Below are 13,384 nucleotides of genomic sequence, written 5' to 3'. Positions count from 1 at the left end.
ATTCTTACAATGATCACTTTACTTCTATGGTAACACACTGCATGCAAAAGTAAAATACATGACAGTATAATACATATTGGTCACAAGTGATAATTCATATACATTATAATCAATATAGTTAATATAGTAAGCAAGATTAAAAAATATATAAAATTATGTACTTTGTATATTCCTATACTGAGATGTATTCTATCCACTGCTGGATAAAGGCATCCCCAACCCTCATGATCTTGTGATATAACAATCCATCTGTCTCCTGCACACAAGCTGATTTTATCACTTGATTTTCACGGTGGACACCCTATTGGGCGTGCTCCTCCTGTAGCTGCCACTGTCATTAGTCTTGATCAACAGCCATCGTCCGCCCATTCTAGTGTCGCATCCTGCCCAAGTCCACTTAATTTTCTTAACAGCCAATATGTCGAGAACTTGTGAATGTTTTCTAATCCACACATTTCTCTCCCTGTCTCTCTGTATAGGTGTAGCTCTCTACGGGTTTTGCTTTCTTCTCAGATTTTGTTCCATTTCATATACAAAATATTTGTAAACATTTTTACAATTATGCATTGTACAGTGAACATTTTTTTTATGAAGTGTCACTGAATAAGACCCACGAATGCACCTACAGAGGGACTGGTCAGAAGTCAGGCGGTTGAAAAGATGGCAGGTGCAGGCAGCTTGTGTGAGGTCACCATGTGACAGGAAGGAAAAGACTCGAAGCCACAGTTCCTCAGGTAGGTAAATCCACCTGGGGATGCAACCTGCACCCTGCACATCACCAGCACAGGATATTCAGCACCAAGCAATAATGTAATTCGTTTATCTGGGAGAGATTCACCAGTCTCAAGAACATTTTTCAGAATGGTCCTGCATTGGAATGTTCAGCTAACATCGTTTTTGAAGGTGTTTTGTGAGTGTGAATGAGGAAACCAATAAAACTCACACATCGGGAGGGATAACACTCACATGATCCCACTTGCTATACAACCACTAACAGACCACCTTATAGGCAAGCAAGATTCGGAACTGTGAAGTTTAATTAATCTACATGATCCAATAATGTGGATATGCATCTCCAACAAGAAAACCATTGCAGTTTATTTTAAAATTAGGTATTTTTGAAAGGATAAAAGAAAATACACTTTTCGTTTAACAATGTAAATTTTATTATGTATTTGTTTTTTACAATTACAAACATGTGAAGGTGAGTGGAATTACTTTGTCAAAATCCCAGGGATCTCGTGATTGTCACAGTATTTCAGTATGCACTGGATGTTATAGACTATGATATACTGTGCGTTCAAAATCATGACAGGAGATGCTGCTTTGTGAAATACCTGCTTCTTGATATTATTTATGTTTATTTTTTATGCTATCGAATGCAATATATATTTACATGTATCTCACCATTGTGGATGCGGCTGTGTAAGCCTGGGAGTCAGAATTGTTTGCCATCCACTCGGTAATTGTCCCTTAATCCACATATACAAATACAGAAAGTAGCACAAAATCAGAACTGCATTGCCAATGTTATTTTCTATTTATCACACGATGATTGACTGTCACACACGCGCATTACGACCACCGCCACTCGCAATGTTGCTTCCTCTCATAATCGTGAATTGCGTGTGCTCACGAAGATCCTGGTCAACTTGTTTGGCCTTTCCTTAAATCTGTAACTTGCTGACCCACCCCTACTGGACATCTGTAAAAAAGAGCTTCACAGCTCATCGGATTCCTCCAGTCTAAATAAAGATTCTGAATTAAATTTCGTGGAAGAGTAGGCCAAAATTCCCACTAAAAGGGCTATTTAGAACTGTATTCTTAGGTTTTTTTCCGGTAAAGTCACGTAGGTAAAAAATTCAAATTAATAAAAGTAAAATAAAAATAAATTCCAAGAAAACAGTCCTTGTATATATACTGGTTGAGGTTGGGAGGAGCCAAGGTAGGCCCTGAATATTTTTATTTAATAATTTTAATTTTTTACCTACGTGACTTTACCGAAAAAACCTAAGAATATGAATCATTGCAGTCACGAAAGCTTCAAATCTAGAAATATTTAGAACTGCATCGAGTGGAGGCCCTTCCATCAGCAGTGGTGGCGAGAGCAAGCAACAGCAGTACAGCGATGTACCTTTACCATAATTCCATTTACAGGGCGCAATGTGTTGTAAACGCATTAATCAGACATCAGAGTAGACTTGAAAGTGGTATGCTGGTCCTCTCTGCTATGTGGTGGGCACTACATTGTAAACGATCCTTCAGAAAATATGCACACACAGTTGTCATTACTGTAAGGCTGCTAGATAGATCCAATTACTGAAATGCATGCTTATTGTATGCACATACTCATGTAATCATCAGGTTTCACAGCCAAAACGTCTTTGTTATTTGCCACAACCGGTGCGAGTGAATTCTCATAAACACAGGAGTGATCACAACTGTAAAAGTTCACCATTACTCTATAATTATAAATGTAAACATTGTTACAGTATTGTATTTAATGCTTGTACAATACCATCCTATAAAATTAGACTGAACTTATATTTGCATACACACTGTACGAGGCATATTGTATTTGTACCACACGGCGATTACACTGTGCCAGCATAGTGAATCACATAAAGACAAAACTCTGGGAAACAAACAGGGCTGCCTGACAACATTCTGAATGAGTAAACATACCTCAAAGTTAGTAAGGGAAGCCATTAAAGCACTCCAATAATCCAGTACATGTTAATCAATCAATATAATAGCACCACGAGAGTGCTGATAATGGTTTTAAGCTTCAACCCCTGTTACGCAGCCTGAGACACATAGCCTAACAGGTAATTGTTTTTTTTATTTTCTTAGATTACATCTGCCTGTCAACACACAATTCTGTTCCAGCATTAACGTACATGCATTTTTCGCCTTCATAAACGAAGGGATAGTTGACAGTTGATGCTCATCGGAGATGCAGTCACCCGCAGGTCGGCTACTGACTCTCTTCACTGCACCCACACCCTTGCTTCCAAGAGTGGCATTGGAGCTGGCCGGCCTCTGAGGCAACGGTTTCAACGAGTCCCGCACAGCTCTCCGATTCCCGACTTGAGACTCACAGGAGGAAGCGGCAGTGGGACCCTTAGTGCCTGTCACTGTCGTTTACAGACACGTCCACATTAGGCACACACAAGTCGAATATACATCGATGGAACTTATGCTGTATTGTTTAACGCATTAGGCATACAGTAGTAGAATAAAACGTTACGGAATTTCTTAAGTTGTATTGTTTTGCACAATCAGGAAATTATAAACAATTGCCTGGAATAACAAGTTAAGTCTACGGTGCCCCAAAAATACAAAGGTCTGGTGTTCTTACATGGCGTTGATTTTTGTGAAGTAGTTGTTACTTGATGCAGTAGAATGTTTGCTGTTGCTGGTCTGTTTCTAACTGCTGATCTAAATTGTGAAAATAAGAACAATTACAAAGCCATTATTATACAATGTTAATGATGCAAAATGTAACGTTTTTCAGAATGAATAAGTAATTGGCTTGTTTACGCAGCAAATAGTCAACATGTATTACCTATAAAGGGGCATAGCATTTGCAGTTACATTCTGCCAATCCAGATTTGTGCTGAATGCAATTCACTTTGCAGGTATCGATCTTTCAATCTAGAAAAACCAAAGCCCATGGAGTTTAGTTTGTTCACTGTGATTTGTGGGATTCCTTTTACCCAGTAACAATGAACAGAAATCTGGACATGCATGTGAATAAGAGGGCCCAATGCAAATTGACTTTAGGACGAAACATGTTGTCTCTAGCTGAAGAAACTGCCATTATGGTTACAGCTGAACAACACTATCCATTATGGTAAAAGCATGCCTGCATTGTGCAACAGACCCACTATTATGTAGCAGTGACACACATGAATGATACTTGATATAAATGATTCCACTTTTTTTATCAACTGTGTAGAACAAAACTGTATAATGCTAAATATATAGTATATTATATTAAACTCTAAATAATAGTGTGATGTACTTACTTTGGTTTTAGTTCTCCACTTTGGTAGGTTGACCAATCAATGCTAGACCTGTCCCAGTGCCTCCTGTAGCCACTGCGTCTGATAAATTCGGTGGTCTTGCTCTTTCCTACAAATACATGGAAGCTACAAGATTACATATGCATTTCAATGAAATGTACAGAACTGTAAAAAAGATTAATAATTTGTCAGTTTAAACCCTGTTTTGATGGCAAATAATTTAACAATAAAAATATAACTGGCTTTGAAGTTTTCGTGACTGCAGGGATCCATACTCTTTGGTTCTTTTGGTAAAGTCACGTAGGTATAAAATAAAATAAATTAAATCACGACGTTTCGGGCGCAACACAAGCGTCCGTCATCAGGTAGGACAACCACAGCAAAAAACAATTGCTGAACCAAAGAGTATAAAAATATAACTACAATGTGTTAGAGATTAAGTGTTTACCTTGTATTTTACTTTTTCTGAGGTTGCTGCCATCACTTGATGTAAGCTTTCCATTTTCTTGTTTCATTCTTGAAGCCTTTATTCTCGGATTGGAGGATGGTGTAGGGCATGCCAGTGATTGCATTTTTTTACTCCACTCTGCACTATTCTCACATCTTCCCTCTCCCTCGTCTGATCCAGGTCTGTTGGAATCTTCATTTAGCTGATCAACCACTGCCTGCTTCACATAAGAGCCTTCATCCGAAGAAGTGTCAGAGTTTATATCCACATTTATTGATCTAAACTCTGCCTGTGGTAGATATGAAAGAGTTGAAAAGGATTCTGCAAATTTCATTACCGGAGCCTTCTCAACTTCGCTGGACTCGGCTACTGCTTCCAATTTACTGCGGCTGAATTCTGCAGGCCTCCTCGAAACAATGTTCACAACACCTCCAGATTCCACATCCCAATGATCCCTATCCTGGCTGTTGTTAAAACATTTACGATGGATTTTGTCATCTTTATCAGTATTCCTTTCTGAATCGACATGTTTATCAAGCACATCATGTAAGGATACATTGCCGAGATCTGGTGAATATATTGCTTCCCGTTCACTAGCCAACTCTGATGATGCATTGTGCACATCATCTCTTTTTGTTTGACCTTTTGTTGACTTCACAGAGGTCAGAATAGGCGCATGAATCACTGGTGATGAATTATTGTGGCCATGTTGCTTTCCATTTTCTGTCTGGTGTTGGCGAGCCTCTGTTAGGCTACTATCACATTGAAATATCTGAGAACCTATATCATTACCTTCTCTGTTGCTCTGTTGATTTTCTTGGATTCTCAACCTGTCTAAATGTTTTTCAATGCTCTGTTTGTGCCGTGCTGACTTTAGACTTTTCGTGTTGATGCTTCTTTTAGATTTCCTAGATGTATCCAATGAGCTGCCTACATCTTGGTCAAAGGACTGCAAAACAATCTTTGACGCTATTGGTAAATTTGGGCCAGTGTCCTCACCACGCATGAAAAAATGTTGAAGACTTTGATTTTGACTTTGACACCAATCTTCAGTGGCATCTTTATAACTGGGCACCATATTATTAAAGGATGAGAGATGGCTTTCTGTGATGCCACTCGTACATTTATATATTTTCTCACCATTTTCATTCATCTCTGAAGTTATGTCATCCCGAATATAAAGTTTATCGGTATATGGGTTCTCATTGACAGAACTAATGTCACTTTCAATTTCATTTGCCATAATATCAGAATATCGAAAGCAATACTTGACAGGGATTCTGTCAAAATGTTCATCTTCAGGATGTGGGACCATTAGATCACTATGACCATTATCTGTAAAACGCTCACATGCAATATTTTGCATCACCACAACAGCATTGTCCTCATCATCACTAGAATCGGTTAGTTTCTGATAACTATTCTGTAAAATGCATTTACTATTTTCCTTCAAAGTGTGCTCATCCTCTACATGTTCCACACATAGAGATGATTTGCTGACGAAAGCATTTCCATCAAAATTTAAATCTGGAAAAGTTTTGGTCTCACCTACCTCTTGTTTAAACTTTCTTGGTGAAGCTGAAAATGGGGTTTTCATTTGTTTTGTTTCCAATGACCTAGAAGGAGGAATATCTGCCCGAAATTTAGATTGACGGTTGCTATCACTTTCATCAAAGCTGGTATTGCAAACGGACTGAGATGAATATTTCTGAGAATGTAATTTACCACAGCCATAATTTCCATCATCTACTTGTGTGGAGAGCAAAATATCTGATTTGCTGTTACATTTTAGCATACCATCACCTTCTTTTACACCAATGTGGATGTAATTTTTTGATAATGGTGAACAATCATCTCCATTTTCTGTGATTCGTGAACCAGACCCTGTATTAATACATAGAGGCATCTCCAATTGTCCCGCATTCAAATCGTGATTTGAATTTACCCTTCTCAGCTGCCTATGTTTTAATATCTTACTTGCATAGTCAAGGACATGCCTCAATTTTTGTGTCTCAGAGACACTATTGTCTTCTAATATGTGATGTAAATCTGAATCATTAATGAGCAGGTTCTGGTTCGCTTCAGCTCCGCGCTTAATAGATATGTGGGGATGATCTTCTGAATTACAACCAGAAGCTTGCATAATTTGATAAGATTCTTCTGTAATGGGGTCTTCTCGGGCAATACTATTAATTTCACTTAATAACCCACATTTCGATGTTTCATTGTTAAGCATGTTCGAATCAATGTCTAAGTGTATAACTGCACTTTTGCACTGAGAATCTGACAGACGGTCACTATTGTATGGGTTATCTACTTGAATAATTTCATGCCTCAATTGATCAGCTCCTTCCAAGATCGTTTTGTCTAAATTAGGTTCAAAAAAGGATTCAGTATTACTTCCTGAACATTTATCAATTTCTTTTGGTGCTGGTTTCTTGCATTTGTCTGCCTGTGGAGCCTGGATTTTTTGTGGAGCTGTCGTAGATTTCAGCATCCTGTCATAGTAGGCAACTCGCTTTGATCGTAGACTTTTTACATCTCGAGTCCGGGGTGTGTCAGTTTCAAGGACAATTTCTGCCTGCAACCGGCGTAAAGTCCGTGCTGTGGTAGCTCCGTTCTGCATCTGCAAACAGGCAACCAATAAAATATCCGTACAGTACTTTATTGACTTGAAAGATAAAGTTGAACTTTCTGTGATGTCAGGTTGCTTATTGGTACGCTCTACTTATTTTCCAAAGCATTTTTGCAAGTGGTATTAATATCCATGTTGTCATGTCATTTTAACCAATTGCTTGATCTAAGAGATTATGACAAAATGCACTCAAATGTCACGTAGGGAAATGTGGGGCCATGGCTTGTTTAAAGGATGATGCTTAGTGAGTGGGTGGAAACATCAATAAAGGTTAGATGTTTTAGCAGACCCTCACTCACCCCTTAGCAGTTCATTGTCTTTTGAATGTCAGTGTGCTGTGCATTATTCGTCAAAATGAGCTTTAAAAAAAATTCTAGAGAAACAAAAAGACACCAAAAACAACCTACTGCCAAAAAGAGCAAACGTAGAAAAGTCCAAACTGAACGTACTGTTTATTCTTGGTTCTTTCGGTAAAGTCACGTAGAAGGGAAATAATAAAATAAAAAATATATAAAACAATACAATTCTCACGACGTTTCGACTGCAACACAAGAAATCATCATCAGGTGTGAAATCCACAACAAGAAAATGTTCTTGCAACACTGAAAATTTTATTGTTGTGGATTTCACACCTGATGATGATTTCTTGTGTTGCAGTCGAAACGTCGTGAGAATTTTATTGTTTTATATTTTTATTATTTTCTAATTTCCCTTCTACGTGACTTTACCGAAAGAACCAAGAATACGAATCCCTGCAGTCACGAAAGCTTTAAATAAAAATTTGAATGTACTGTATTGTCATTTGTGTCACCTACAATAAGAAAACAAATGTAAATTCATTAGGAATAGTGCTAAGAATGTATCAAATGAAGCCTCCATACGTAAGCAAAGATATAACAGGGCTTGCATAGCTCAGCACACATTTGTGAATGCACATGTAACGTCGCTCACGCACCTTTGGTGACCCATTGGTTGCAGCAGATGAAGCCATGTATCGCGAAAGGTCTGTTATGCTCAGAAGTCAAGCATAACCAAACTGAAAGACAAGGTTTGCATATTTTAGGCATGTCCTCAAAACAGCTTTGAATTGTATATGTACTTGAATTTCGGTGGCCGAGGCATGTCAAGTTTCAAGTTTAATCTATTAGGTACCTGTATAGCCCTGTGAGCCATGTGGCTCTTAAGTCACGCCTCGCCCGTCGCCACCACTGATGTCCTCTACTAACTATTGTATGTAGAGTGTGGAGACAGTAGATACTACTATTGTATGTAGGTTGTGTATGCATATATACAAAATACATTTATTTTGGGGGGGGGTGGGGAGTAAAAACAAATTGGGGGGGGGGGGAGGTCGACAATTTTTGTAAACATTTTGGATCATCTTTTTACCCCCACATCTGGGGGGTGGGATCCCCTTTCTATAACTTTTTGATTCAGGCCTTGTGAAAGGCTCCTATAATTTAGTTGACGGACAAACGCAACGGCGGGATTTAAGAATAGATTTTAACACATTCCTGCGGAGGGAGCTGGTAGGAACGTTGGGTTGCTCGGTCAATGGCCAGGGTCAACGGCGGCGTGGTGTATTCCGCAAATATGCCCGACTGTGAGGGCGGGCACAAGCCGGCCTGAGTAGGTTAAACGTTGAGTTTTATAAGGGCACCACGGGGTGACCAGCCCCTCCCCTCCCAACCCCACCCTTCCCACCCAGCCCCTCCCCACCCTCCCCTCCCCACGCAGCCCCTCCCCACCCTCCCACCCAGCCCCTCCCCACCCAGCCCCTCCCCACCCCTCCCAACCCCCACCCAGCCCCACCCCACCCTCCCCACCCAGCCCCTCCCCACCCCTCCCAAGCCCCACCCAGCCCCACCCCACCCTCCCCACCCGGCCCCTCCCCACCCAGCCCCTCCCTGCACGACGGACGGACACAATAATCCCCTGTGGGCTGGTGTAACCGGGAGGTTCCTACCAGTGTAATCCCCAAGCTTCCCAATGCAGTGAATGAATAGACTAAAGAGAATACAGTAAAGAGCGCCACCTCGTGTCTCAAAATCATATAATACGAATACCACGTTTAATACATTTTAATGCTCTGCTGGGCAAAGTCCAGTCAAAAGTCTTTATTGTGCATCCTTACCAAAGTGAAGTTACGTGGCTTAGTCTAACCTTAAACATGACAATCACTTTCAGGTTGGCGAAGCTGTTGCAACCTCGCCGGGTACTGGTCACCAGAACTCACGATGGTTTTTTTAAAAATAAAAATGTACTTATGTTATTGTAAAAATTAGCATTTTAACGCATGCAATTACTGTATTACTGTAGTTAAACAGAATTTACAACCTATTGCAAACCCACTGCTGTATGAAGGCCTCCCCACAACAGGTGCATGTCATGGGGGTTATTGAACCAAACCCTCATCACCACGCTGGTCAGTGCTGGTTGGTGAAGGGGCCCAGCAGGACCGCTTCAGATGTCACTCGTGGCAGCTGCCGAACCAGAGCGCGAATATTCTCCCCAAAATATTAATACGTCGTCGTTGTTGTTGTTCTTCTTGGTTCTTTCGGTAAAGTCACGTAGAAGGGAAGTAATAAAATAATAAAAATAAAACATAATAAAACAATTCTCACGACGTTTCGGCCACAACGCAAGCAGCCGTCCTCAGGTGAAAACCAGGTCCGTCGAGGCGACATTCAGACTCTGTCGCCTCGACGGACCTGGTTATCACCTGAGGACGGCTGCTTGCGTTGTGGCCGAAACGTCGTGAGAATTGTTTTATTATGTTTTATTTTTATTATTTTATTACTTCCCTTCTACGTGACTTTACCGAAAGAACCAAGAAGATGAATCCCTGCAGTCACGAAAGCTTTAAATCGAAGTTGTTGTTGTTGTTGTTTTCTATCACAGTACTAAGCACAGGCCCAAAAGGTCAAGCGACTAGCAACGAACGGCACTCTTTAAATGTTGCAACACGTTTTAATTGAATGAACAGGGTTACTATACGAACTTTGGATGGGTAGGGGTGGGGAGGAGATGATGGGAGGGAATTCGAAAGCGGCGCAATTGCCATCAAATAAGGAGCAAAAGAAGCGGAGGGGAGTGCGAGTGAGCGTTTAAATGAGTGAGTTTTGTGAGATAATGAGATAGTGTTTATAGTGTGAGTGAGTGAGTGAGTGCGCAGGTGGGCGAGTGATGATGGTTCTTGTTGTTGTTGTTACCTGCAGCCGTCTTCGTTGTTGGTGCTTGAACAAAGTTTGCTGGATGTTGCCGACACGCCCGGCAGACTGAGTCCTCAACGTCGGCGGAGGAACCAACAAGTAACCAAGGTAGCAGTAGTAGTACCAGCGACAGAAAGGTTATGTTACTAACTACTGATACATTACAACGCGTTCGTCAAACCTCAAATACATGCGCGCGTCCAGAGGCGAGTGAGTGAGCGCCCCCTAGCAACCACATTTCCCAAGCAGCATAGGCAGCCTCGGACACACGTGTTTTTGTTCCCGTACGCGGATTGGTCGCGGGTAGTAACACGCGGACCGTCGGGACCAATGAGAAGGCGTCTTGCGCCGTGGGGGATGGGGTTGGGGGGGGGAGGAGTGACCTATCCGCGTTGGGAAATGTAGTCTTCATGCAAAGTGCTGGCGACGCCGTTGCCGGGCAACCGAGCGCGCGAGACCACCAAGCTCCGCCCCCCCCCCACTTAGCAACGCCCACGTGGCCACGGCTCGAGGGGAGCTTGCCAGGTTAGAGGGATCCCCCCCCCCCTCCTCCGGGTGTTGTCAATGGATACAGGCGGACGCGGGACGGGACGTGGGGCGGGGGGGGACGCGGGGCGGGGGGGACGCGGGGCGGGGCGGGGGGCGGGGGGGGACGCGGGCGGGGCGGGGGGGGACGCGGGGCGGGGGGGGACGCGGGGGGGGGACGCGGGGGGCGGGGGGGGACGCGGGGCGGGGGGGGGACGCGGGGAGGGGCGGGGGGCGGGGGGGGGACGCGGGGCGGGGGGGGACGCGGGGGGGGACGCGGGGGGGGGCGGGGGGCGGGGGGGGACGTGGGGCGGGGGGCGAACGCGGGGGGGGGCGGGGGGCGGGGGGGGACGTGGGGCGGGGGGGGGACGCGGGGGGGGCGGGGGGCGGGGGGACGCGGGGGGGGGGCGGGGCTTCGTCTCGACACCGGTTGCCCTTCACTCATTTTCGAATCGGTTGTTGTGTCGGGGGTCGGGAGGTGCACTTTCGCCGATAGGACATCAAGCGTGCGGGGCTGCCACCACACATTTTAAACCATTGCGGGGAGGGGGGGGGGGTAAGAGCACGGTTTAGAGGAGGGAATATTGGGGGGTGGGGCGCACTAAAGGCCACCAGGGAGCGCCAGTGGCCCACGGGCCTTGCGATGAAGAACACCGAATTCATGTTAGGAACCGGGCCTCATAGCAGGAGGTGAGAGCGGTGAATCCGCGTGTGGCCCGCTCCCATTATTTTATTATTCACCACTTTCATCCGCGCCTCTTCCCCCACTGCCCACTTGTCTCAGTGTCACAGTTTTGTTGAGCCCACAAGCTGCTAACCCCAGAGCCGGCCCAGCCACTAAGCGACCCTTGCAATTGCAAAGGGCCCCGTGGCCAGCAGAGGGCCCCCTAGAGTCACTGCTAGCTCGTGGGTGAAAAAAATCATACGTCAAAGGGGCCTCCAACCAAATTTTGCTTAGGGCCCCCAAAGGTCTAAGGCCGGTTCTGGCTAACCCAGAGCCAACATGAGTAAAAGTATAACCCGTAAAAACAAAGTTTTTTTTTACTATAAATCCTTTATATGCGTGGCGGCTAGAGTCCTCTCGTCCTCTGGCTTGAGATGGCTGCCACCTATGGGTCAGATGATTGCATTGCACCATTAAGCAATTGGTAATAAAATATAATATTAAAAAGTGTAAAATTTTTGAAAAAATTTTCACGAACATTAATTGTCACGCAACACGAGTCTGTGTGGAAAATGTCAGCTCGATTGGATCACGGGAAGTGGGTTAAAAAACGACCGAAAGATTTGCACGGTCCTAAGCAAGCAAGCGAACTTAATATAAAGGATTTAAAAAAAACGTCGCTGGAGAGCTTCTTTGAAAACGGGGAAAGACCCAATGATGACCCCCCCCCCCCGGTCCGTCAAAACATTTTCTTCCACAAAACCGGTGCCAAAAATGTTGGGAACCGCTGATTCTAAATTCTATATCAAAGAATAAACTAATTGGTTACTACGGGGGGTGGGGGGGGGGGTAGCACACTGGAATTGCAACCTAAAGGTCGACGGTTCTTATAAGAATATGTTTGACCCTTTCTGGCAACAAAACAGGTGTTAAGATGTTAAAACGGAAAACAGAAACCTTTTGCAAGGAATCACGTCTGCATTAACCACAATAATTGTGGTGAAGATGCAGGGGGAAAAAAGCATGCTCTGATAATATATGGCCTTGTCTTTGAAACTGATTGGTCCACACCAGAGACAGCTTTCTTTTGAGCCTAAACTCAAACAGTGTTAGACCAGAGAATGCCAAAAGGCGTACAGCACAAAGACAATGCCACTTTCAGGGCATATATAGCCAGGTAAGAGCAGCTACAATATGGTATATTATTGACAGAAAGGGTTAAACTTTTTATTATATTTTTGATACTGACAAGAAGGTCCCATATCGCCGGTCCTTCTTGGATCCCCTGGCGCAACAGTTGCATCAATGGGGCACATTTCTGAGATCCCATCGCCTGTCCTCTCAGCAGTGTAGGTCGCTTGTGGTGGTGGGGTAAAGTGTGGGTGCCCGCCTGGTATGCAGGAGGTCGGGGGTTCGATTCCAACTCTGACGCCTGTATATTTGGAGTTGCAGTGTCTCTCTCCACGTGGTCATGTGGATTTTTTCTCTGGGTCCTCTGGGTTTTCCCTCCACATTTAGAATCGTGCGTTTAGGGTCTTTAACTTATTTGGCTGCGATAATGATAATCCACTTGGTTAGATCAATCATTTGTGGCCAGGTCGCTTCGGAAAAAGAAGCTAAAAGCTTAGTGGGCCTTTAACTACTAAAATAAAAAAAATCGTGATTTACTTACCCTTCCTATACTTTGCACTACTTTCGTGTCTTTGTATTATTTGTTGTAACTTTCTGACCCACCCTTACTGGACATCTATAGAAATTAACTTTAGGGGTCATCTATTGAGTAGTTATGCAAAAATCTGTCAAAACTTGACACCTCCCTGTACGCACGCGTACTTTGTACAGACCCCCCCCCCCCCCGAATCCTATAGAACG

The 13,384-nt window shown here is 43.6% G+C and overlaps 1 protein-coding gene across 3 annotated transcripts in view; it reads right to left on the bottom strand.

Moving 5' to 3' along the window:
• LOC133343757 (F-box/LRR-repeat protein 7-like) overlaps window positions 1–10,570 on the bottom strand; it is a 28,365-nt gene extending 17,795 nt beyond the window's left edge. Inside the window, exons 1-8 of one of the 3 annotated variants that reach the window (XM_061553550.1) lie at window positions 10,324–10,570; window positions 8,067–8,147; window positions 4,477–7,102; window positions 4,032–4,137; window positions 3,362–3,441; window positions 2,901–3,137; window positions 1,408–1,472; window positions 627–768 (exon numbers count right to left, since the gene is read on the bottom strand). In XM_061553550.1, the coding sequence (XP_061409534.1) occupies window positions 627–768; window positions 1,408–1,472; window positions 2,901–3,137; window positions 3,362–3,441; window positions 4,032–4,137; window positions 4,477–7,102; window positions 8,067–8,102 (3,292 nt within the window). In that variant the 5' untranslated portion in view covers window positions 8,103–8,147; window positions 10,324–10,570. Of the gene's footprint in view, window positions 1–626; window positions 769–1,407; window positions 3,138–3,361; window positions 3,442–4,031; window positions 4,138–4,476; window positions 7,103–8,066; window positions 8,148–9,529; window positions 9,625–10,323 lie in introns of those variants that run through there. The other 2 variants (XM_061553551.1, XM_061553552.1) reach the window with 2 other exon arrangements.
• Between the last annotated feature and the right edge of the window lie 2,814 nt (window positions 10,571–13,384).

The sequence above is a fragment of the Lethenteron reissneri genome, chromosome 18 (genome assembly GCF_015708825.2).
Source record: "Lethenteron reissneri isolate LAM-NWPU_2019-01 chromosome 18, ASM1570882v1, whole genome shotgun sequence".
NCBI lineage: Eukaryota > Metazoa > Chordata > Hyperoartia > Petromyzontiformes > Petromyzontidae > Lethenteron > Lethenteron reissneri.
This window is presented reverse-complemented; position numbering and strand designations above follow the sequence as displayed.